At 41.9% G+C, this 25,679-nt stretch overlaps 1 protein-coding gene across 17 annotated transcripts in view; it reads left to right on the top strand.

Annotated features, from left to right (window-relative positions):
* The window catches only part of DOCK9 (dedicator of cytokinesis 9), a 331,662-nt gene that overhangs the window by 174,836 nt on the left and 131,147 nt on the right, over nucleotides 1–25,679 (top strand). For all 17 annotated transcript variants that reach the window (XM_075129522.1, XM_048854041.2, XM_048854093.2 and 14 more), the window contains 12 exons: nucleotides 3,479–3,558; nucleotides 3,640–3,827; nucleotides 3,956–4,021; nucleotides 10,370–10,462; nucleotides 11,042–11,165; nucleotides 11,596–11,717; nucleotides 14,048–14,134; nucleotides 15,096–15,185; nucleotides 20,333–20,448; nucleotides 20,616–20,685; nucleotides 20,794–20,919; nucleotides 21,148–21,219. In XM_075129522.1, the coding sequence (XP_074985623.1) occupies nucleotides 3,479–3,558; nucleotides 3,640–3,827; nucleotides 3,956–4,021; nucleotides 10,370–10,462; nucleotides 11,042–11,165; nucleotides 11,596–11,717; nucleotides 14,048–14,134; nucleotides 15,096–15,185; nucleotides 20,333–20,448; nucleotides 20,616–20,685; nucleotides 20,794–20,919; nucleotides 21,148–21,219 (1,234 nt within the window). The remainder of the gene's footprint in view (nucleotides 1–3,478; nucleotides 3,559–3,639; nucleotides 3,828–3,955; nucleotides 4,022–10,369; nucleotides 10,463–11,041; nucleotides 11,166–11,595; nucleotides 11,718–14,047; nucleotides 14,135–15,095; nucleotides 15,186–20,332; nucleotides 20,449–20,615; nucleotides 20,686–20,793; nucleotides 20,920–21,147; nucleotides 21,220–25,679) is intronic.

The following is a 25,679-nucleotide window of genomic DNA, read 5'->3' as shown; positions in this document are numbered from 1 at the left end:
CCGTTGAGTGTTCGACATAATATCTTTGGGCTACATCCTGCCAGGTGGAGCCAGGTTGCCGGGCATTTACTAAGAAGCCCTCAGGCTATGGGACTTGTGTGCAACACAACATCCATCTCATGGCCACATACCTCCCCTGGGGCCAGGAACACCTTGGCAGATCGCCTCACCAGGACAGTCTCATCTCGTCACGAGTGGTCTCTCCACCCAGAGGTGGTCAGCATCATCTTCCAGAGATGCGGTACTGCCCGTGTGGATCTGTTCACATCCAGATAGAACAGGAAATGCCATGTTTTCTGCTCCTTTCGGGGGTTCAACAGAGGCTCCCTGTTGGACGCTTTCCTGTTCCCGTGGTCGGAGGCTCTGATGTACCTCCCTCTCTCCCCCGGACGGCTTGGTTGCTGTGTGGTTAAATGCAGAGGTGCAGGAGTGCTTGGTGGGTATCCAACAGGTCCTGTTGGGCAGCAGAAAGCCCTCCATCAGAGTGACCTTCCTGGCCACATGGAAGCAGTTCGCTTGTTGGACCTCGGATAAAGGCATTCAGCCCGAGTGGGCCTTGCTGCAGTTAATCCTGGACTACCTTTTGCATATCAAGCTCCAAGGCCTGGCCCTTTCAACTATCAAAGTCCAGATGTCTGCCATCTCGGCCTTCCATCTGCTGCTCAAGGGTAGGTCGGTTTTCGCCCAGGACATGACTGCCAGGTTCCTCAAAGACCTTGAGTGTCTTTACCCGTATGTCATAGAATCATAGACTATCAGGGTTGGAAGGGACCTCAGGAGGTCATCTAGTCCAACCCCCTGCTCAAATCAGGACCAATCCCCAACTAAATCATCCCAGACAGGGCTTTGTCGAGCCTGACCTTAAAAACTTCTAAGGAAGGAGATTCTACCACCTCCCTAGGTAACGCATTCCAGTGTTTCACCACCCTCCGAGTGAAAAAGTTTTTCCTAATATCCAACCTAAATCTCCCCCACTGCAACATGAGACCATTACTCCTTGTTCTGCCATCTGCTACCACTGAGAACAGTCTAAATTCATCCTCTTTGGAACCCCCTTTCAGGTAGTTGAAAGCAGCTATCAAATCCCCCCTCATTCTTCTCTTCCACAGACTAAACAATCCCAGTTCCCTCAGCCTCTCCTCATAAGTCATGTGCTCCAGCCCCTTAATCATTTGTATTGCCCTTCGCTGGACTCTTTCCAATTTTTCCACATCCTTCTTGTAGTGTGGGGCCCAAAACTGGACACCGTACTCCAGATGAGACCTCACCAATGCCGAATAGAGGGGAATGATCATGTCCCTCGATCTGCTGGCAATGCTCCTACTTATACAGCCTTCTTGGCAACAAGGGCACACTGTTGACTCATATCCATCTTCTCATCCACTGTAACCCCTAGGTCCTTTTCTGCAGAACTGCTGCCTAGACATTTGGTCCCTAGTCTGTAGCAGTGCATGGGATTCTTCCATCCTAAGTGCAGGACTCTGCACTTGTCCATGTTGAACCTCATCAGATTTCTTTTGGCCCAATCCTCTAATTTGTCTAGGTCCCTCTGTATCCTCTCCCTACCCTCCAGCATATCTACCACTCCTCCCAGTTTAGTGTCATCTGCAAACTTGCTGAGGGTGCAATCCACACCAATGTCAGGGACCCCGTCCCTCCACGGGACCTGAATCTTGTGCTGTCACGGCTCACGGGCCCTCCCGCTTCAAGCCTCTGGCTTCCTGTTCTCCTTCTCCTTTCCTGGAAGGTTGCGTTTTTGGTTGCAATAACATATGCCCGCAGGGGTCTCTGAGATTAGGGTGCTTACCTTGGAACCACCCTACACGGTCTTTTATAAAGACACGGTCCAGCTGCAGCCACACATCGGCCCAGGGTGGTCTCACAGTTTCATACAGGCCAGCACATTACCTGTTTTTTGTTTTAAAGCCACATAAATCGGAGGAGGAGCATAGGTTGCATTCCCCAGACATCAGGAGGGCGCCAGCCTTCTACATTGAAAGGACCAAGTCATCCGCAAGTCGATGCAATTGTTTGTCGCGGTGACCAACAGGATGAAGGGTCGTCTAGTGTCAGCTCAAATAATTTCTTATTGGATCACTACCAGCATTCACTGCTGCTACAATCAGGCAAGGGTGCCACCTTCAGTGATCATGACCACCCGTTCAACCTTTTACACAGCTTTCCTATCCCAAGTGCCTATCCAGGACATCTGTAAGGCAGCCACCTGGTTGTCCATCCACATGTTCACATCCCATTACGTGCTTATCAAGCAGGCCTGGGATGATGCTGGTTTTAGTAGAGCAGTGTTGCAAGCCGCAAGACCGTGAACTCCGATCCCATCTTCAAGGATACTGCTTGTGAGCCGCCTAGAATGGAATCAATATGAGAAGCACTTGAAGAGAAAAAAGTTACTTGTCTTTCGTAACTGTTCTTCGAGATGTGTTGCTCCTGTCCATTTCATTACCCTCCCTCCTGCCCCTCTGCTGGAGTTGCCAGCAAGAAGGAACTGAGAGGGCGTAGGGTCGGCAGCACCTAATATCCTGACGCATGAGTGCGGGACTCAAGGTGGCACCACAGCAGACCCTAAGGATACCACTAAGGCAAAAGTCTCAGACGACTGTGCATGTGGGCGCGCGCGCACCTACAATGGAATCGACACAAGCAACACATCTTGAACAAAAATTATGGATGCACAACAGCAGAACACCTTCTGTCTGATAAGGCAAAACTTGTGTTTAGGTCAAATGTAACAAGGTATTCAGCTCTGTTGTGCAGTACTCGTATACTCTGTTGTCAAAGTGTTCTGTAGCATCTCAAAGGATAGAATGTAGGTATGTATACGTGTTGGAATGTTGGGGCATTGCTCAAAGAAGGCAGAGTTGAAGTTGCATTGGGGGAAGTAGCATGGACCTTAACTTTGTATTTCTGCTTTTCCAGTGGTTTAAATGTAGTCACCACATTCTGGAGGGGCTTGATCCACCACCAGGCAACCTTAATTCTGCGTTAATGACTTTTTTTTAATTTAATATAAATAAAACCAAATTACACTCCTCAAATAAGAGCTCTCAAGTAAATTCTGCTCCACATATTTTTTTGTTCACTTATTTCACAAAATTCAGAACCTAGAAAGCATTGAGATTCTGCTTAATTGTGATTTGGGGAACAGAAGTATTATTCCAGGCAAGAAAAAGAAGCAAACCATACTGATACTTTTAAAAAAGCAACTATTTTTCTATAGGTATGTCTGTTATGTGTTAATTGGAGTTGGCCTAAACTGAATGTTGAATATTTCCATGATGTGTCAGCATTTTTATTTTTGTTTGGTTTGGTTAAGTCAGATTCTTCAAGCTCTTTTTAACATTGCATTTTCTGTTGTTGTTTTTTTGTTTTTGTTTTCCTCTCTACTGCCTCTTTTTCCTTCTGTATTTCTGATAGATTTTGGCAACTGACCTGACTTTTTTGTTGTTTCTCTTTACAGACCTGAAAAGTTGGCCAAGCTGCCAGTTATTCTAGGAAATCTAGACATAACAATTGATAATGTTTCTCCAGATTTTTCTAGTAAGTATTGATAAGCATTATTAAATAGTTGAATAAGCTTTTTTACTTCACATTTTTTTATTGTTTTTAATATATTTTCAGATTATGTTAACTCATCATACATTCCCATGAAACAGTTTGAAAACAGTACCAAGACAGTAGTAACGTTTGAAGTAGAAGAATTTGTTCCCTGTATTCCAAAACATTCTCAGCCTTTCACCATCTACAACAATCATCTTTATGTTTATCCAAAGCACTTGAAATATGACAGTCAAAAGTCATTTGCAAAGGTGAGTGTAAGGAAAATACTGAACTCTTGTTGTGCGCTGCAGCTCTATTCAGATATTAATGACCAAATATATATTCTGTTTCTATGATGATGGTTCTGAATAATTTTTTTTTATATATATTGTTTTAGGCTAGAAATATTGCAGTGTGCATTGAGTTCAAAGATTCGGATGAAGAAGATTCTCTGCCTTTAAAGGTTTGTCTGAGATTTTGATATCTAATTGAAGAAAAACATTAAGGTTTACTGGTTTAGAGGTAACCCATTATGGGCCTACACAAGGATTAGAGTTGGGATCTTTGTTCTTCCTTCTCTGTGGCAGTTGGATTATCCTGGAGATGACTTGCTCATCTCTGAAAGATAATGAGCAGAGCCACTAACCCCTGCTATTGGCCAGTCTTGGTGAAAATATTCCCACTGGTCTTTTTATTTCTATCCTCACCCGAATGAAGCTTCCACAGAAGAAGCCTGTTGTGGTGTGGGGTGATTTGCTTCTACTCGAGGGAAAGCTTTAGAACACTGACTGACTCAAGTGCATTTGGCTTCCTGACTGACTGACTGCCACAGTGGAATGGGGAGAAAGTTGCCTGAGAGAGCCTAATACTGGTTTTGTGGTGTTAGGCAGGGCTAAAAGTGAATGATTGCTACAGTTCCATAAAGAGGAAAAAATTATATCGTGCCTTAATTGCTTCTCACTAACAATAGGCTTTCTCGATGGAGATTTCACTCTATATTTTAAATAATTTAGCAGTACATATTTTGATGTACAATAAACTGTAATAATAAAACATCGTTTCTGTTGTTAAATAAAATGGGAGAGCAGCTATGTACAATTCCAGAAATTCTTTAGACCTAAATTTTCAAAACTGACTAATGAATTTGGGTGTCTGTTTTTGAGGGCCCAACTTAAGATGCTCTTAGGAGACCTGATTTTCAGAAAGTGTAGAGCACCTGTCATCTGAAAATCAAGGTGACTAAAAGTTGAGCATCAAGAAATTGAGGCACCCAAAACCATTAGTTCCTTTTTAAAATTTAGGCCTTAAAATGTGGTTCTTAAAATGTCTCCAACACAGACCCTCTCTTCAGGGCCCAACACAAATACTACCTCCAGAGAATCCTACTTGAAAAGTAAGGAAAAGAAGCATCATTCTGGCACTGAAGAGATGTGAGGGAAGAGAAAAAGAAGCACATTCTTTCCTCCTGATCAGCTCCCCAGGGCAGGTCCTTTCTATGGTGATTGTGCTGGAGCAGCAGCATCAATAGCTCTTGGTACCAGAGCTGCCAGTGCAGATGTAGTCACTGTGGATCTCAGAAGGGTTCACTTCACTGGAAATCCCTAGGACCTTTTCCCTGTCTACATGCTTCAGCAGTAGGCTGCAGTCCAAATAATAACTACATAACTGCATATTTCTTCTCATCTTGTCTGGTACCACCTCCCCATAGGGTCACCTCACTACAGGATTGGTACAGGGACACCCTTAGTGCCATTTGGGGTGGATTTGAGAGGCATGCTGATCTCAGCACCTGGGAGACTCCAAGGGGTTTGGCCCCTGCAGCCTTCCCACAGATACCAGGTCTTTGGAGGGAACTTTATACAAGGTCCTCTCCAGTTAATAATATGAGATTATATTCAAGAGTGTAGTCAGGTCCTTACTGAATCTGAAATACCCAAGCTATCTGAACCTCGTGCTGTGGGAGATGCCCCATCAGTCCTGCCATTCGTGTTCACAACATTGTCACAGCCTTCTGCACCAATCTCAGAACTGAGGAAGCTGATCTCGCACCAACACACTCTCCTGCCTCCACCTGACATGCCCCTCACCAGTGGCTGATGTGCAGGTTGATTTGGACCCACTTGATGAGGTCCCCTAGATGGTGGAATATCCCTTATTGGGGACACAAACATGCTACAACTCTCCTTGTGATTGTATTGACTCCTCTGCTATAGCTCCACCTGATGGACTACAAACAGTTCCAGGAGTATCTCAGGAGGAAGGGAAATAGTGTCCAGCTACATACAGAGACAACAGTGGCAGAGTCTCCTCATCCCCTTTTTTATATCATCCAAGTCTGAATGCAAGTTAATGTCTCTTACCCAGGGCTTATACCTCCAGTCTTCTCTGGCAGTCTACAGGAAAATACACAAGATGTATCCTGTTGCATCTGATGTTTCCATTTCTGAAAAGTCACCCAACCCCAAACTCCCTAGTTGTTTTAGTTTTGAACCTCCCATTCCATTTCTACCAACAGAGAGGGTAGCAGGCTGGGATGCCTTTGGATGTAAGACCTACTAGTCAGGTTCTCTTTGAATGAAAGTTTCCAAGTGTGGTGGCCAAGTACCATTATGCCCTCCAGGTTGCCATTAACTGCATGTTGGAAGCTCTACAAGAGAAGTAAAAGCAAGCAGCGAGATCTGGTCACAGAGGGTCGCATAGTGTTGATGCACTGATAGGACAGCCTATGACAACTCAATGCCTGTTTCAGAGCCATGGGGCAGGAACTTCCCTACATAGGTATTCCTGGATACATTCATTGGGGATCACTTTGGAGGCACAGAGTAAGATCAAGGACCTTCTGGTTGAAGGGCAAGGCCTTTTTCGCAAAAAAGTAGATTAATTATTCAAAAGGATGAAAGTTGCCAGGGCTAGAGCTTGGTCCCTTGGCCTCATTCAACCCTTGTTCCTCTTAGGAAACCACCAGCATATCCCTCCTTCAGATATCAAAGTCAGGGAGTGGCCACATCCCAGAGCTTCCCCTCCCTGAGCCTCAAACTTGACCCCCCTTTTAAAGGAAACAGAAACAAAAAAAGCAATGGTCTCTTTACAGTCCACCTTCTCTGTCACCAAAAAGCAGATTTAATGTTGCAGGTGAGAGCAGAGTTAGGCCTGGGCTACACTGGAGGGGGGGGTGGGGATTCAAACTAAGATATGCAACTTCAGCTGTGCTATTCGCGAAGCTGAAGTATCTTAGTTTGATTTACCTGGCCATCCTCACAGCGGCGAGTCGACAGTGGCAGCTCCCTCGTCGACTTCGCTTACTCCTCCTGCCGAGGTGGAGTACAGGCATTGATTTGGGGATCGATTTATCGTGTCTAGATGAGATGCGATAAATCGATCCCCGAGAGATTGATCACTGTCCGCCGATCCGGCAGGTAGTGAAGACGTACCTTTAGTCTTCGAGTCCTCTTCCTTCCATCCCCTCCTTTTGAGTTCTGTCTGTCCTATTTTAACAGTGCCTTGTGCATGACTACTTGCAATTACTGGGTTTTAGAGAACATTCACGACAGATACACCATCCAGTTTTCTTCCAGCTTACCTTCCCTGAACCTCTTCAGAGACACTTCTCAAAAGGAAGTCCTGTGGGATGAAGTAGACTCCCTCTTCTCAAAAGGAGCCATAGAGGAAGTCCTTCTGTGAACATCAGGGGAAGGGCTTCTATTCTGGGTATTTCCTGGTTCCAGAGTCCTTGTGTACACTACAGAGTTTTGTCAACGCAAGTTACGCTGGCATACAGCCACCTCTGTAATTAAACCGCTGTTGCATGTCCACACTATACTCTTTGTGTTGGTGGAGAACACCCACAATAGCAGCTCTTGCATTGACACACAGAGCAGTGCGCTGAGTAGCAATCCCACTGTGCAAATGGCTGCAGGGTGCTTTGAGAAGTGTCTACAATGCCTCATGGGGCAGGTACAGCATCACATGATGATGGTTTCTTAATCCCATCGTTCCATGGGCATCCTAATGGATTGCCAGCTGCTTTTCAACTGCCCTGGTAACCTGCAACCCAGTCATCTCTGTTAGAAAGCATGGATCCTGCACTGCTGTTCAGTATTGTGCTGTGTGTTGTGAACACAAGTCTATAAGAGGAGCTCTGGGGCTATTTGGCTGAGGGATGCCTTGAAGGAACATACTAACACTGAGCCACAGTAATGTGTGTTGCTGTAGCGTGCTGTAGCCTGTCATTGTTTGCACTGTGCTGTGACCCTTGTGATGATTGCTCCGTGTGTCTAAAAAGTAACACATTTTAAATCACGTTTTAAAGTTAGCGCTTGGTAAGATGACCAAACTGACATTGCTGAGCACTAACACGAGAAGCCCACAGAAGTGTGGGGAGACGGCAGCGTGTGTGTGTGTGTGTGTGTGAGAGAGAGAGAGAGTGATTGTTGGGTAAGTGTGTGTGTTGGGGAAGAGTGAGTGTGTCTGCATGCTGTCTCTAAGTTCAGACAGTAGCTGGAAGCAACCAATCCCAAGGCAGAAGCTGGTGCACAGGCAGCTGTTGTCCCAGTCCACCCCATCCCAGCTCAGCAAAGACCAGTACAGTGGCGGGGGAGGGGGACACATTGACATCAACCTCCATCTCCCTCCCAGGCTCTGTACGGTACAGCATGAGTCTCCCACCTCCCGCCCCCCAGCAGCAGCATGCCCTGTCTGCCACTGCAGTCCTAGTGCCTGGAAGAGCAGGATCCTGTGTTAATGTTCTGATTCCATGATTCACTCTGAGTTTTCCCACTCCCTCCCCCGTAGTCCAGGCAGGAGTGTGCTTGCTGCCCAGAGCTGCATGCTCAGCTGGGCAGTAGCTGTGTGAGCTCTGCATGCTGAGGAATTTCAACACTTCCTGGAGCTTTGAAAGGGGAAGGGTGCATGCCTGTGTAGCTGGATGCAGGGCAGCAGAGTTCAAAACAGATCTGGTCATGGTGGGCGTTGTGTAGGATACCTCCTGGAGGCCAGTTTCGAGGAACAGTGTTTACACTGACACTTTGTCAATCTAACTTTTCTGCAAAAAGCTCTATGCCTCTAGTTGAGGTCATTTTATTTTGTTGGCAAAACAGGAGAGTTTTTGTGGCAGGAGGAGCATGGTAGTGTGTACAATTCCACTGTTTTGTCGGCAAAAGCTGCCTTTTGATAACAAAACTATATAGTGTAGACAAAGCCTAAGACAGTAAATGGTCTCAGACTGTGTCTGAATCTCAGAAACCTGAACGGATACATCAAGACCTCTCAGTTTAAAATGCTTTCCCTGGGATCCAACCATTCCCTCCTCTCAAGGAAACTGGGTATCTGAGTCTCACTTGATGGATGCTTATTTACACATGACCATCAGAAAAAAGCACTTCAGATACCTGAGTTTCAGCATTGGAAACAAACATTTCAATACACGATACTCCTTTTTCAGCTTGTACATAGCTCTAAAGGTCTTCACAATGTGCCTGGCTGTGGTAGCTGCCCACTTAAGATGCCAGGGGACACATGTCTTTATCTATATGACTAGGTACATTGTGGCCTCCATTACTGTACTATTTAGGCACCTCACAATCTTATAATTATTTATCCTCAGAATGTCCCCCTGAGGTAGGGAAAGAGTATTATCCCCATTTTAAAGATACGGAACTGAGGCAGAGACTAAGTGACTTGCCCAAGGTCACACAAGAAGTCTGTGGTGAAAATGATAATTGAATCCAGGTCTCCAAGTCTCAGGCTAGGATACTTACTACTGGGCCAGCCATTCTCCCTCTCTAATAAGAGACAAATCACAATAGGAAATGCCAGAATCATATTTAAAACGTGCAGTCCGTTCAGCACCAAAGGCCTGCAGTTAAACTGGGAAAAGTCTACTCTATCTCCTTTTCAAGGAATCATGTTTATTGGACAGTGGTGGATTTAGTCCAAGCAAAGGAGAGGAGAGATTCCTCGGCATCCAGAAAGCACCAGCCTAAAGAGCCTACCTGAATCAACGTGCAAAGTTATTCCTTAAGCTAATGGGTGTCATGGCAATTATGACATGTGACACTATATATATGCCTGCCTACATATGACACCGCTGCAAAATTGGCTGGTTCAATAATTAATTAGCCACCTCCATACTCAGGAACTGGGGACATTCAGTCTCTTGAGGGAAAACACAAAATGCTAGCTATACTACACAAGAGCAGTATACATCTCAAGTTCAGGAACTCTCATTAGTCTCTCTAAAAAGTGCACCTGGCTGCTATCTCAGCACATTACCAGTCAGAACAGGGAAAAAACAATACTTTCTTTCTCTGGCCTTTCATCTGCCCATCAACAAGGGACACCAAATCCCATAAGTGTGAATGCACAGAGTTACTCTTGAAGAACAGCAGTTACTGGTAAAGTGGTCTCTTTTTAGCTGAGCCTAATCTTTGAGCAAATGAACATTTCTTTACTTTCCATTCTTCATGTTTTAAATTTCTCCAATTTGTTTTTAAAATATTCAATTTTAATATAGTTGTTCAAGCTTATTTTAATACAGTGCACTTGTCCACAACCCACAATCCAAAGAATATTAATGCAAGATTAATTTTTTAACGCTTTGAGTTTTAGCTCAGTATCCATTGTATTTCCCAATAGTAAAAAGAGGCTAAAACTTGATTAAAATGTGTCATGAGCAATAAAAAATTGCATTGCAAAATATTATTTTTAAAGGAGATATGTAAGAAAAAATAAAATACTTTATACTCTTGACAGCAAGGAGGAATATAAGCTAAGAATGACAAAGGACCGTTTTTTCCCCTCTCCTGATTCTTAGTGTGTCTATGGTAGACCAGGTGGACCAGTGTTTACAAGAAATGCATTTGCCAATGTTTTACATCACCATCAAAACCCAGAGTTTTATGATGAGGTAAGCAATTCGAATTGAGACTTCACTTTTACTGGCTTTCAGTATGTATTTTTACAAGTTTCACAGATCGCAAAACAGACTAATGTGGAGACAGTGTGCCCACTTGGGGGGAGGGGTAAAGTGTATTATGTATTTAATTTCTCAACTTCAGAAGTTTCTTTATAACTTTTTATTTAATTTAAATTGAACTGAAGCTCTAATTGTAATTGAAAATACAGTGTTGTCTGTAGTATTATTAATTATGCTTATTGCTTCATTCACTTTTACATTATGAAAATTAAACTAAACTTTTTTGGTCCTTGATTTATTTATTTTCATGCTGGCTTTGCAAAAACATTAAAATCAGACCCTATAATTATCTTTCAAACTATTACTTCTACATAATTAATGTAAATCCTACACATTGTATGACTGCATTCTTAAATCTTTCTTCAAATCTAATTGAAACCAAGTGTTGTTCTCAGGTCAGAGTGAACAAATGCATGCTTGTTGTTGATTAACTAGTATGATGTGCCTCTGCATGTCTGAATACTTTTTCTTCACAAAAATCACTGAAGCTGATGTTTATCTGCCTTTCAGATTAAAATAGAATTGCCCACACAGCTACATGGAAAACATCATTTGTTTTTCACATTCTACCATGTCAGCTGTGATAATTCAAGCAAAGGCAGTACCAAGAAGAAAGATGTAATTGAAACACAAGGTTTGGCTTGTTGACCCTTTTTACTTTTAAGAATGGTTTAGCAGATTTCAAAAAGTAGATTTAGCTGGTATACTGGATACTTGTTGCATTGATGGAGGTAATTCTGAAATATTAATTATAGTGGAAAAATAGATTTGCCACGTGAAATATTTATCTTTAATTTCAATTTGTTTTAAGAATTATGAATTTCAGTGTCAAGCAAATTAAAATGTTACAATTTTTTACCTGAAGGTAACAATATATTGTTTCTTTTTTAACATTTTTAGCTTTGTTTATAGTCTGTTCAACAAGTTGGGTCTTTGTAAACCAGAAATCATGTAACCATGTATATGTTATACATAGAGAGGAGGCCACTGAAGCTCTCATATAGGCCTTTAATTAAAAAATACGTAATATATGTAAAATATTAATTCCATTTTATTTCTTGTAGTTGGCTATTCTTGGCTTCCACTATTAAAAGATGGGAGAGTAGTGACAAATGAGCAGCACATTCCTGTGTCAGCTAATCTTCCATCAGGCTATCTTAGCTATCAGGAACTTGGGATTGGCAAGGTACAGTACCTAGATAGGTGTATAGGTATATTTGTTTCTTTGTGTTTCACAAAAGAGAATACAAGAAATAAAATGGGCTTATGCTCAGTTCTAAGCTTTGTAAGAATTTTAAGTAGCCATTTTCCAGTTAAAACATTTGTTTTATGACTCTTCCAAGATACAGATTGTGTGACATAGAATGTATTGCAGAGGAGATGTAACTGATATGGAGTCCTAAAATAAATAAATTAGAGAAATCATATGAGCAAATCCTGTCATTTTGCTTCACAAGGATTTGAGTCAACCTGCACCCATATAGATTTTTATGTAATCAAGTGTTTTTTTCTATTATCCCTTGTGTGTTATGTCTGAGAAGCTTTTAAATATTGTGATAGCGGTTTTTTTTGTAATAGTGAAAAACTGGATGTTGTCTGTGCAGAGAAAAATAGACTAATAACAAAAATTTAAAAAACAACATTTGTGCAAGCAGTTATTCTGTACTGATTCCTGCTCCTGGTATAAGGAATATTCCCTATATACCAAATCTGTTCTTTCTCTCTTGATACACTGAAAGGTCCTCCATTTGTTTCAAAATCCAGTGGTAAAATTGTTGCCATTTGCTTAGTTATCTGTAGTATATGTAACTTAAAAATAAACTATCATAATTTTTATTATGACCATAGTTTGAGGCTTTTTATTTAGAGCCTCTTTAGTGGCTGCGTGTTTGCTAGGAATATGCATTTGTGTAGCAGAATAATATTAGGGAAGGTAGTAAGCATTTCAAGAGTATTTCAGTTGCACCCAAGATATTCTCTTGGAATTTTATAATCTAGAATAGACAGACCAAGACACTCTTTAATATTGGTGTTTGTTCAGCAAGTGATGCAAATGTTCAGTTGCCGTTGCTCCACACACATATGAACTGGGAATATATGTGCGTCCTTAAGTTGATGATATGTTGGCCAAGATTTTATTCAGGGAAGAGTGTGCCTAACTGATGGTCCATGCATACTAATTCCAAGGTATGGCCACTTCATCTCATCCAATGAAAAACTTCCCAATTATAGCGTGACATACTTTAAATTAAATTTAAATACACAAGAAGGCTTTGCAAATTCATCTGAAGTTCTTTTCTTAACTTTTATTAGAATGTCACCTTATCCATGCACTTCTCTTTCAATAAACCTCTCACCCAAGAAAAGCCCTTGTTCCACAAACTGAATCTTGGAGCTGCTAAAATCCTACCTGCCAGCATTGGCAAAACAAAATCTGTAGATTATAACTTTACATAAAGTCATAAAAAGATGCCAATGTAGAAGGGTCGGGGGAGATATGCAGAAAGTAAAAGGGAAATTAATTGAAGGGGGAATGAGGCAAGCGGGGGGAGGCCAGAACTCAACTTAGAAGAGGGAATTAATTGGGAGAGTTGCTTCTCTACCTTCTCTGTGTCCAGTCCTCCGCACCACCACCTTTTCACTCTCTAACTTCCCCCCCATCTCTTTGCTTTTCATAATCCAGCCATGTCTATCCCACCCTCCCCTTAATTTTAGGGAAGCACTTAGCTCTTCACCCTCTCCTCCCAAGTCTTAGCATCCGGAGGACTAGAACGTCTAGATGCAGGTCAGGGATACTAGAACAGTTTGTATAGTGGGGGTGCTGAGAGCCATTGAACCAAACTGTAAATCCTTTATATGATGGAAACCATTTCAAGCCAGGGGATGTGGCAGCATTCCTAGCATGCCTAGTTCTAGCACCTATGCGCAGGGCAAGCAGGAATCAACAGATCCCCAACAGGATCTCACTTTAGAGAGCTGAGTACTGCTCTGATATTCCCAAATGAGAGGGAAAGGGAACACTGACTGCCACACATTCGAAGACACCAGTTTATATTAGTGCAAGCAGCAGTTCTGATTGACTGTCCTTCTGAAGAACAGCCAGTCAAATGAGGATTTCCTGTAGTCCAGAAGATTTCCCCTACACTTAAAGGAGAGTCAGAAAACCCATATCTTACAAGAAAAATCCACTGTTAGTTAGCCTATTTAACCCATAAAGTTCATCCACCTGCAAGTTTTTCATGTGATGCCAATACAATGGGACAGTTTGTCTTTAAAAAGAACCATTTCTAATTGAGTAACTACATACATACTTCATAATGATTTTAGTGGCATTGCCTTTCAATTATTTATTATTAATGAGATTTATTCATTGCACAATTTTACTTTATATGTACAAGTTTACAGTTTAGAGGACAGTCTGAAATGTGCACCTATATGGTATGCAAACCACTATCCTATTGTTTTGGGTTAGTATGCTGACATAATATATTATTTTTCCTCTTTGTGCGCAAACAGCATTCTGGTCCTGAAATTAAATGGGTAGATGGAGGCAAACCATTGTTAAAAATTTCTACGCATCTAGTTTCTACTGTATACACACAGGTAAGTTTAAAACCAGGACAAATATTTTATGATTAAGGTGTCTTTGTAGCATGAATACAATATATAAAGGAGATTTTCAAACACACAAAAGATACAAAAGAAACACACAGAAGGCTGCCAACTCCCTTTTTGTGCCTCTGAAAATCTCCCCCATAGTTAATATATAAAATGTACTGTATGCTGCAGCGAATTTTAAAATGATTATCAAATACAAAGCCTTTTGTCTAAGTCATCGGTTCACATTTGAGTCCAGCCCCATTTTTAACCAAAGTGAAAAGCGCCAGTCTCAATCCAATTCCAGTTGTTCACATTAAAACCATTACAGTGTTAACTGACATGCTTGTTGTCAGTGTAAGTAGAGAGCTAAAGGATTGAATGGTCATGAAGAGTGATCTACCCTCTGACAGCTAAAAGTGGTTTTTAGGTCAGCTCGAGATTTAAAGCATGTCAGTGTGAGAAAGCTGCATGGACAATACCTTTACTGTATTGATCTGAAGATAAATATGATTTTAGTCTCAGCTACTCACTTGGCATCTTTGACAAGTACTAAAAACATATACTTAAAATTTAAAAACAAAACCGTAGTTAGTTTTGCACTGCTGGATGTGGCTGTCTTCACATATAGTTGTATCTGCAGATTACTATATTTTGGATTAGTATTTTGGGTTCTGTACTGATAGAATCAAATACAGGACTTAGACAATACATGCTTATTACTGTTAATCAGGGTAATTGTAGTAACATTTTTCTCCATGTCAATTATTTTTAAGGAAATATACATGCTATTTTTGTGAAATGATTGTTCAGTAATGGATCCATTTAATGTGGTTGAAGTTTTTGGATGTTTGTTATACACCTATTTTATATTGGCATTTGGAAGTGCATTGCTTTGTTCCTCTTTTGATTATGGAATTAAACTTCAGTTATTGCTGATTAACTTTGGTTCTCTTGTTTTTGGTAGGACCAGCACTTACACAATTTTTTTGAGTACTGTCAGAAAACGGAGTCTGGAGCCCAGGCCTTAGGAACTGATCTTGTAAAGTATCTTAAGGTACAAAACAGCAGTGATGTAACAGATTTAATAAAATTGGGAAGTGGGGGAGAGGGGGAAAGGACTGTGGTCATATCAATTGAGGGTAGGGCTGCAAATCAGGATGCAATAATGATGGAGTTTGGCTAGGTTTAGCCCCCAGTCACCTCAACTACCTTCTCTCAAGATTGATATAGCTTGAACAAAAAAGTAAGGTTCCCACAGGAATGTTAATTTAGCCAAATTGGCCAGAATTTTAAAATAGCTGCTGAAGGCCAGGCACCTAAATCTATTTATTTTCATAAGTACATGCAGCTCTTGTTGACTTAATTATGGGTAGTTAGCCCCTCAGAAAATCAAGCCACTTTTTAAGAGGCTGAAATACGGATTTAGGGACCAAACTTTATATATCTGCATCTTGGCCAATGTGACTATATTAAGGTTAACAAAACATCAACTTCAACAAGTTGCCTTTGGAGACCAGAAAAATAATATTGTGGTTAAGGCACATGACTTGGAGTCCAGAGACCTAGTACTATTCCTGGCTTTTCCATCAATTTTCTGTGTGACTTGTACAAGTCATCTTAATCTCCTTAAAAAGAATGAGGAGTACTTGTGGCACCTTAGAGACTAACAAATTTATTTGAGCATAAGCTTTCGTGGGCTAAAACCCACTTCATCGGATGTATGCAGTGGAAAATACAGTAGGAAGATATATACACCGCCACACACACACAACATGAAAAGATAGGTGGTGCCATACACACTATAATGAGAGTGATCAATTATAAGGTATTCACCTTAATTGATCACTCTCATTATAGTGTGTATGGCAACACCTATTTTTTCATGTTCTGGGGAGGGGGGGGGTTGGGTTTTATATATCTTCCTACTGTATTTTCCACTGCATGCATCCGATGAGGTAGGTTTTAGCCCACGAAAGCTTATGCTCAAATAAATGTGTTAGTCTTTAAGGTGCCACAAGTACTCCTTGTTCTTTTTGCTGATACAGACTAACACGACTACCATTCTGAAACTTAATCTCCTTGTGCTTCACAGAGGATGACTGTCTGCATCACAGGAATGTAGTAAGGCTAAATTAATGGATGTTTGTAAGGTACTTATCATCTATTACTTTACTGTCTCAAAGCTGCAACTGAGATTAGGTCTTCATTGTGCCTGGGCACTGTGCATACACACAGTAAGACATTATCCCTGTTTTAAAGAATTTACAGTCTAAATAAGCAAGGCATAGAAAGGGTGGAAAAAAGGACACAGTATTATCTTCATTTTAAATATGGAGCTGAGACACAGAGATGATGTGACTTGCCCAAGGTCAAGCAGAAAGTCTGGAAAAGCTGAGAGTTGAAGCCAGCTCTTCTGTGTCCCAGTGTAGTGCATTAACCACAAAACCATCCTTCTTTCCTGACATTATTTTGAAATCATCAAATGTCAAGTGCCAAATAAATACACAGCAGTATTATTATATTTAATATATAGAGCTTCCAATTTTCAATTTTAATCAATAACCACCAATAAAACCTCCCGATACAAAATAAATGAAATGGATATTTATCCAGTAAACACTGGCGGGGGGGGAACCAGAGTTTCTTGTATCTAAAGGCTTGTCTACGTGGAGCAGTAATGCGGACTACAGGGATGTGATTTCTGAATCCCAGTAACGTGAATGTATTAACTCAATGATACTCAGACTGTGGCTCTTAAGCCACAAGAGGCTCTTTAATGTGTCTCCTGTGGTTCTTTGCAGCACATGTTATTAAAACTCGGTGTGATGTAATTACTAATCAGTCTAAGTTATTACCCTATCAGTATGCTTTTACCATGTTATTAACCAATTGTAGTTGATAAAATAATACTTGGTCAGTCATTTTGCTGTGAAAATTATATAGATTTTTCTTGTCATACTATTTAAATATAAATATATAGCACTGTAGTAAATGAAACAATGAACTCACACTACTGTGGCTCTTTTGGGTAATGTTGATTGCTAATTTGGCTCCTGAACCACTGAGGTCTGAGTATCACTGCATTGACTGGTCCATGCAGACCCTGCTGGTGTGCACTAAAGGTTCTCTAGTGCACTTTATCATAGTTTATTGCACCCAATGCAACATGCATGATTACCTGCCCTATGGGCAGGTGGCATATGTGTGCATTCAGTACAAGGAGCTCCTGGCCTTCAGAAACCGAGTACGGGCTTTTGAGACCAGGGTGGCTGAACTGGAGGAGCTGAGGGAGACAGAGGTACATAGATGAGACTTTCTGGGACACAGTAGGACGGTCCCATCCCCAGTCTGACAGCCTCTGTGCTGCTGAGGAGGATGAAAGCCTCAGGTGAGGAGAACACCCACCCGGAGCAGAGGGAAACGATCCCATAGTTGGGACCCTGCTTCCAGATGATGATGTGGTATCCTCTAGCACTGAGGATACCTCTCCGGGGGAGGGAACTTATTAGGAAGAGACAGGTAATAGTTATGGGCGATTCAGTCATTAGAAACATAGATAGCTGGGTTTACGATGACCAGGAGAACCGCATGGTGACTTGCCTGCCTGGTGCGGAGGTTGCAGATCTCTCCAGACATCTAGGTAGACTTATGTGTAGTGCAAGAGAGGAGCTGGTGGTCGTGGTACATGTAGGTACCAATGACATAGGGAAGGAGAGGAGAGAGGTCCTGGAGGTCAAATGTAGGCTGCTAGGTAAGAGATTGAAGTTCAGGACCTTCATGGTATCATTCCCTAAAATCCTTCCAGTTCCACTCACAGGGCCAGTTAGGCTGAACTGCGGGGTCTCGTGTGGATGAGAGGATGGTATATGGGGGAGGGGTTTAGATTTATTAGAAATTGGGAAAGGGGGAGTCTATACAAGGTAATCGGCTGGTGGGCCACGAGAAATTTTGCTAATATTGACTATCCACAGGCACGGCCCCACACGGTTCACCGTTCCTGGCCAATGGGAGCTGTGGGAAGTGGCGGCCAGCACGACCCTGCAGCCCGCGGCGTCCCACAGCTCCCATTGTCCAGGACCGGCGAACTGAGGCCACTGGGAGCTGCGGGGGGCCATGCCTGCAGGTGATCAATGTAAACACAATGTCTTGTGGCCCCCAACAGATTACCCTGATGCACCGCATGCCAAAGGTTGCCAACCCCTGCTCTAAGTCCTAGTAAGGAGGAGAATCGTCAGTTTTAATTGTCAGAATAAATAGTCAGTTTTCAGTATGGAAGATGAAATACAGGTGGTATCTGATGAGAAACAGTCAAATGAAAAAAAGTCTTATTCAATTACATCATGTAATGGGAAACAGCTAAAAAGTGACAAGCTTTTAAAGTGCTTATATACCAATGCTAGAAGTCTAAATAATAAGATGCGTGAACTAGAGTGCCTTGTATTAAATGAGGATACTGATATATTAGGCATCACAGAAACTTGGTGGAATGAGGATAATCAACGGGACACAATAAGACCAGGGTACAAAATATATCAGAAGGACAGAACAGGTCGTGCTGGTGGGGGAATTGCACTATATATGAAAGAAAGCATAGAATCAAATGAAGTAAAAATCTTAAATGAACCAAACTGTATCATAGAATCTCTTTGAATAGTAAGAATATAGCCGTAGGGATATATTACCGACCATCTGACCAGGATGGTGATAGTGACTGTGAAATGCTCAAGGAGATTAGAGACTATTAAAATAAAAAACTCAATAATAATGGGGGATTTCAACTACCCCAGATTGAGGTACATACCACCTCAGGACGGGATGCAGAGATAAAATTTCTTGACACCTTAAATGACTGCTTCTTGGAGCAGCTAGTTCTGGAACCCACAAGAGGAGAGGCAGTTCTTGATTTACTCCTAAGTAGAGCACAAGATCAGATCCAAGAGGTGAATATAGCTGAACCGCTTGGTAATAGTGACCATAATATAATTAAATTGAACATCCCTGTAGCAGGGAAAAGACACAGTGGCCCAACACTGTAGCATTTAATTTCAGAAAGGGGAACGACACAAAAATGAGGAGGTTAGTTAAACAGAAATTAAAAGGTACAGCACCAAAAGTAAAATCCTTGCAAAGCTGCATGGAAACTTTTTAAAGACACCATAATAGAGGCTCAACTTAAATGTGTACCCCAAATTAAAAAACATAGTAACAGAACCAAAAAAGAGCCACCATAGCTAAACAACAAAGTAAAAGAAGCAGTGAGAGGCAAAAAGGCACCCTTTAAAAAGTGGAAGTTAAATCCTAGTGAGAAAAACAGAAAGGAGCACAAACTCTGGCAAATGAAGTATCAAAATATAGTTAGGAAGGCCAAAAAAGGATTTGAAGAACAGCTAGCCAAAGACTCAAAAAGTAATAGTAAAAAAATGTTTGTGTATCAGAAGCAGGAAGCCTGCTAAATAACCAGTGGGGCCACTGGACAGTCGAGATGCCAAAGGAGCACTCAAGGGTAAGACCATGGCGGAGAAACTAAATGAATTCTTTACATCGATCTTCACGATTGAGGATGTGAGGGAGATTCCCAAACCTGAGCCATTCTTTTTAGGTGACAAATCTGAGGACCTGTTCCAGATTGAGGTGTCATTAGAGGAGGTTTTGAAACAAATTGATAAACTAAACAGTAATAAGGCACCAGAACCAGATGGTATTCACCCGAGAATTCTGAAGGAACTCCAATGTGAAATTGCAAGACTACTAACTAGTCTGTAACCTATCATTTAAATCAGTTTCTGTACCAAATGGCTGGAGGGTAGTTAATGTGACGCCAAGTTTTAAAAAGGGCTCCAGAGGTGACTCCGGCAATTACAGGCTGGTAAGTCTGACTTCAGTACCAGGCAAGCTGGTTGAACTATCGTAAAGATCAAAATTGTCAGTTGCATAGATGAACATAATTTGTTGGGGAATAGTCAACATTGGAATTCTTTGAGGGGGTCAACAAGCATGTGGACAAGAGGGTGAATATTGTGTATTTAGATTTTCAAAAAGCCTTATAATTTCCCAGATCCTCCTTTTCCCCCTTTCTTTGAAGGGGAAAGTTCTTTTTCTAAGAACGTAGTTCTCCAAGTAGATTGTAGAGGAGTTTTGAAAATAATGTTAAATGGCTTGACTACAAGGAAGTAATATTACTACTCTATTTCTTTCTCTTAGAGTCTTCATGCTATGGAGAGCCATGTGATGATAGCTTTCCTGCCTACAATTCTAAACCAATTGTTTAGAGTTCTCACTAGAACTACTCAAGAGGAAGTTACAGTCAATGTGACAAGGTAAAGAATTTAAGTGGTCCAGTGTGTTTAAATGATTAATGGTTTGTGCCCATGTGAGATTTCTCCATGTGGTAGTAAGTTGCAGAAATGAACTGATCTGTAATCAAAGTAAACATTTTTGTTACAGCAGAACATAATGTTTATTGTTCATTTCTATCTTTTTTTAGGGTTATTATCCATATTGTTGCACAGTGCCACGAAGAAGGATTGGATATCTACTTGAGGTCATATGTCAAGGTATACAAAATAAAGCAATTTGTTTGCTTCTTTAAAACTAATCACATTAAAAACAGTTGCATTTATTTAAATTCCACATGTTACATTCTGTTTCCTTTTTCCGGCAAGTATGCTTATAAAGCTGAGCCTTATATTGCTTCTGATTATAAGACTGTACATGAAGAACTGACCAAATCCATGACAACAATTCTTAAACCATCTGCTGACTTTCTTACAAGCAACAAGCTGCTTAAGGTATTTGTCAAAAAACTTTTCCTTTTTCCTTCTTGTTTCTAATAAAGTAGAGCCTAATCCTCAGAACTGAACCGTTAAGAAACAATATGTCATCTCTTTCCTAGCAGATGTTGTAAATAGTTAATTGCATCCAGGTTGTCATTGGCTGCAAAAAGGCTAATTTAGTTTTGGAAATTTTAGACTAGTTTTGCAGTTTTATATAACGCAATAATTTCGTTTTCTTTTCAGTATTCGTGGTTTTTCTTTGAAGTTCTGATAAAATCAATGGCTCAGCATTTGATAGAAAACACTAAAATAAAGGTATGTAGACTTATATTTAGATCATTAAGAGCCTTTTATAGCACAGCCTCCCCCTTCATCAGTTTTTATTACATGTTTTTGCTGTATATAAGAACACTAACTAGAGTTAAATTAAATGACTTAAAACTTTTTTAACCCAGAGTTAAGGTTTCCTGGCAATAGTTTGTGCACTTCCAGAACACTGAGTTCAACAAAACTCAAACTTGTTAAAACCAGGAAATAGTGTTAAAGGTACACATCTGTGCAACCTTAACTCTGCCTCCCTGAAGCAGGTAAGAGCCACTGATGATTATTTGCATATACTCCAGCTGTATTCACTGTGTTAGGTGTAGCTGTAGTGAATGGTAGAGAAATAAGATAGAGCAGCTTGGAAGAGTTGTAATTGTGATACGAGACAAATGAGGGGACCGTGTCTCTCTGGGGATGTGTGTGAGGCCCTCTCCCGACCCCTGTGTGTGTGTGTGTGTGTGATCAAAGGAAAGGTGCATGCTACTGTGAGAGATCTAGTATGCTTCCTTTCAGCATTGCATTGTGTAGAAATCAGGTGGGAGATTAAATTCAGACCACACTAATGAGGTATAAGTGAAAGTATAGTCTTAGATGTCATTGTGTACATAAGGGTAAAGGTGTTGTAAAAGGGATTGAAGGGACTTGTAAAATTTAGCAGATGTGTTCTTTCTGTGGAGTAGGCTTAACTGTAGAAGTGTAAATGCCTCTTGTTCTTGTACAGGGTAAAGGCAGAGAGTGTGTGTGTGTGTGTAATAGGTGTATTGGGGCATCACTCAAAGAGGGCAGAGTTAGCATTCTGTGGATGCATACCTTAACTCTATATTTCCTAGTTTTCACAAGTTTGAGTTTTTCTGAACTCTGTGTTCTGGAAGGGCACAAGCTATCGCCAGGCAAACTTAACTATGGATTAACTAAGTTTTTTTACCATTTAATTTTCTGGTTTTGAGAAAACAAAAAGAGAAAAATGCTGTTGGTAGTTTTTAATTGTCCTATAGATGTGCACTTCAGACACTCTTATGAGCAAATAATGTTAATAATACCTAGTTCTTACAAAGTGATTTTCATCAGTAGATCTCAAGGAGAGAAACGTCATTATTCCCTTTGTACACATGGAGATAGTGAGTCACAAAGAGCTGAAGTGACTTGGCCAAAGTCCTCTAGCAGGCTAGTGGCAGAGCTGGGAACAGAACCCAGGTTTTCTAAGTCCCAGTCCACTGTCCTACCTGCTAGGTCACACATTTGCTGTATGAGTCCCAAGTACACTTTGTTGCAGTAGAATGGGGATAATATATGTATGAGTCCTCATACTGCTGTATGAGTCCTCTCCCCTGTACACTTTGTTTCAGTAGAATGGGGATAATGGATGTGCTTTGAAATGTTTGAAGTGTGTAGTTGCTAATAAGCTGCTGAGAGAAATCTTAGACATGGTCTGGGTCCCGAGAGCGTGACAGTTGTATTACATGGTGGTTACAGTAATTTAAGCTTGTGATTGGTGACTGTTATGCCTCCCTCCCTCCCCCACTATTCCCCACAACATGTACTCTCCCAGCCAGACAGCTCACCCTCCCCTTCCAGTCCAATTAAGCAATTTATATTTTATAAGCCAGATGCACAACACACTTGTGCACGCATGCACACATACAAAATACATACAAAAAGGTAGAATCTGTGAACTTTGAAGAAAAGCTTTTGTTTTGGAAGGAAGGCATGGGGGCGGTATCTCAGGAACCTCTTACTCAAATTACGCTAAATTTTAATAACTTAACCATACCCCATGGCCCCATAGTGACACAGTAACTATCAAGACAATCCAGGTACGCATTTGGATGGTAGAACACTTAGAAAAATCGTTCTTTAAACAGAAAACATTTTCTCAGTCTTAACTTCAACAGAGCTCTGCTATACTATTTATGAAATTAATCATCATCAAATGCTTAGCTACATGGGGGTCTGCAGCAAAAGGTAATCCCTGCAAGTAGAGGAGATTTTGAGAGGTGTGAATGTGATGGTCTCAGCTGAATGAGAACACCCTATGAAGATTAATACATCTCAGAACAATAGCTCTGAGATGTGTCAACTCCTCTATTCATATCAGTAGTTGTTCCCCTTCCCTGTCCGGTGCTGGATAGTCTGTGAGATCCATCAAGCATGTCCATTCTCAACTCCTTACCCCGTGTCAGAAACATGTTTTTGGCTCATGATCCCAGGATGCATATTCTCATCTCTCCACCCAGTGGGAAGGGCTTTTCCAGATCCTGGTTCACATGAGGGACAAGGAAAGGGCAAGCACCCCCAAGTCCCAGCTCACATGGTAGAATAGGGAGAGGGACTCAGGTAACCCCAGAAGGGCAAGGGACACCACAGAACCTTTCACACAAGAGGGAGATAGGGGTATTACGGGGGGGTCAGACCACAGTAGATGGGCAGCACCCCACCTCCCAACAAAATTCTGGGACACAGGAGGGGACAATGTGGGGATGACAGGAGCCCCTGCTCCTATTCACCTCCTGTCACTCACCCCCATGTCCCCTTTCCCAGTATCCATCCTCTCCTCCTGCTTCACCAAGCTCCCACCCATTGCCATCACCTGACCCCCTCCCTACTCATAATCACCCCTCCCCTTGCTGCACCCCAAACCCTTCTCCCCCTATTGTCACCTATTGTTCCACCGTTAATCACCCTCTCATCCCAGTGAGAATGTACATATATAAATTATTTTGTTTTTAAAATAGTTTCATTGGCTACTGAATATTCTGCTGTACTCAGATTATATTTCCCCCAAAGAGGAAACACCCTTTGACAGAAGCAGATTTGAGCAACATGTCTCCTTTTTTAAACTTCAGATTTCTGCCTCGCCTGGATGTTGCTCAGGTTCAATGACTGTAACGTTCCCCCTTGAGCTATTCAGGTCCTGAGAGTCATAGCTAGCTTTCAACCCCATTAACCGCTATCTCTGCACATGCACCGTGTAATCCGTTTAGCATGTGAGCCTTAAAACTGCTCAGTGCCCGCCTAGCAGGAAAACCAAACTCCTTGGCTAATAACATTGTAATTTGATTTCCTCCATAGGGCTAGTAGGTGGCATGCACTCTGTTGGGGTACCTCTCGAGCATTTGAGACTCTGATGCAATGATCTGAGCCATAGTTTGACCTCTTATCTGTGCACAAAAAAAGTTGCAAAAATATTTCAACCTTTAGAAAAGCTGTTTTTGTCCAGGGGCTGCATCTTGGAAATCTCTTGATCAAATGGCTCCACATTTGGTTCAGTAACTGAACCCCACACCGTCATGCGGCACACCAAATTTGAAGGCAATCCAAGTAACCATGTGGATTATATCGCACTTTAAAACAGTCAAGCTTTACACAGAAAGCTGGTCTTGTCCTTAACTGTGGCAGAGCTGGCACTCCGCCACAGTAAGAAAAAATATAGAGGTGGGTACGGGAGAGAGAGTAATGTTTTACTTTTGCTCGTTGCTTTGTTGTAAGAAAACTCTGAGAAAAAGAGAAACAAACCATAAGAAAAGAGGGAAAGATGACACATAGCAGAACATAGCACATCAGACAGAAAAGTACCATACAGAGCCAGAAAATTATCATAGCAATTATATCAGTCTAAACAGTCTTTGGGCGACTAGACTCACCTATACACATCACCATTCCTTATTATATTGTTGCATGTGTATATTCTTCTTTGAGTGATTGCTCATGTGTATTCCACAATAGGTGTGCGTGCTCGCCATGTGCACTGGTGCTGGAAGTTTTTCCCCTAGCAGTACCTGTAGGGGGAAGTGCCTTCCTGGCGCGGTATAAGGGGAGCTGCGCGCCTCCCCCACCCTCAGTTCCTTCTTGCCGCCAGTGAAGGTGCATCAGAACTGCTCTGCTCCAGCTTTGTTGTAGCTCGTCCCCAGAACTGTTAGTTCATTCAGTGTTGGTACTTGTAGCTAGTTAGCTGTTTAGTTAGTCAGTGAGCCCAGGCCGGGGCATGCCCCGCTCCCCCGGGGTTTAAGTCATGTGGCTCTTCTAGGCATTCTGTGCCAAGAAGTGACCCGCACACAGACTGTTTGCACTGTTCGGGAGAAACCCATATCAGCGAAAGGTGCAAGATTTGCAAGTCGTTTAAGCCTCGGACCAAAAGAGAAAGGGACATCAGGCTCCAGGCCATCCTGATGGAGTCGGCGCTGATCCTGACTGTCACACCACTCCAAACCAATACCTGGGACCGCGGCGTCGGTACGCGGCGACTCTCCAGTGCCATCGACTCCCCATCCACGGGTTACACCAAGAGGGCCAGGAAGACTCCCTCTTCTCAGTGGCACCGAGGGAAGTCTGGGACAGAGGATAGGCCGATGTCGGGAAGTTCTCGATCCCCACTGGGCCCCAGGCTTCCGACTCACGTTGAGCGGAGTAGCCCAGCCCCTTCGGAACAGGCCTCTCTGGATGTCCGGATGCCA

This window comes from Caretta caretta, chromosome 1, assembly GCF_965140235.1.
Source record: "Caretta caretta isolate rCarCar2 chromosome 1, rCarCar1.hap1, whole genome shotgun sequence".
Taxonomy (NCBI): domain Eukaryota; kingdom Metazoa; phylum Chordata; order Testudines; family Cheloniidae; genus Caretta; species Caretta caretta.
The sequence above is the reverse complement of the archived record's forward strand: the minus strand, read 5'-3'. Positions and strand labels throughout refer to the sequence as shown.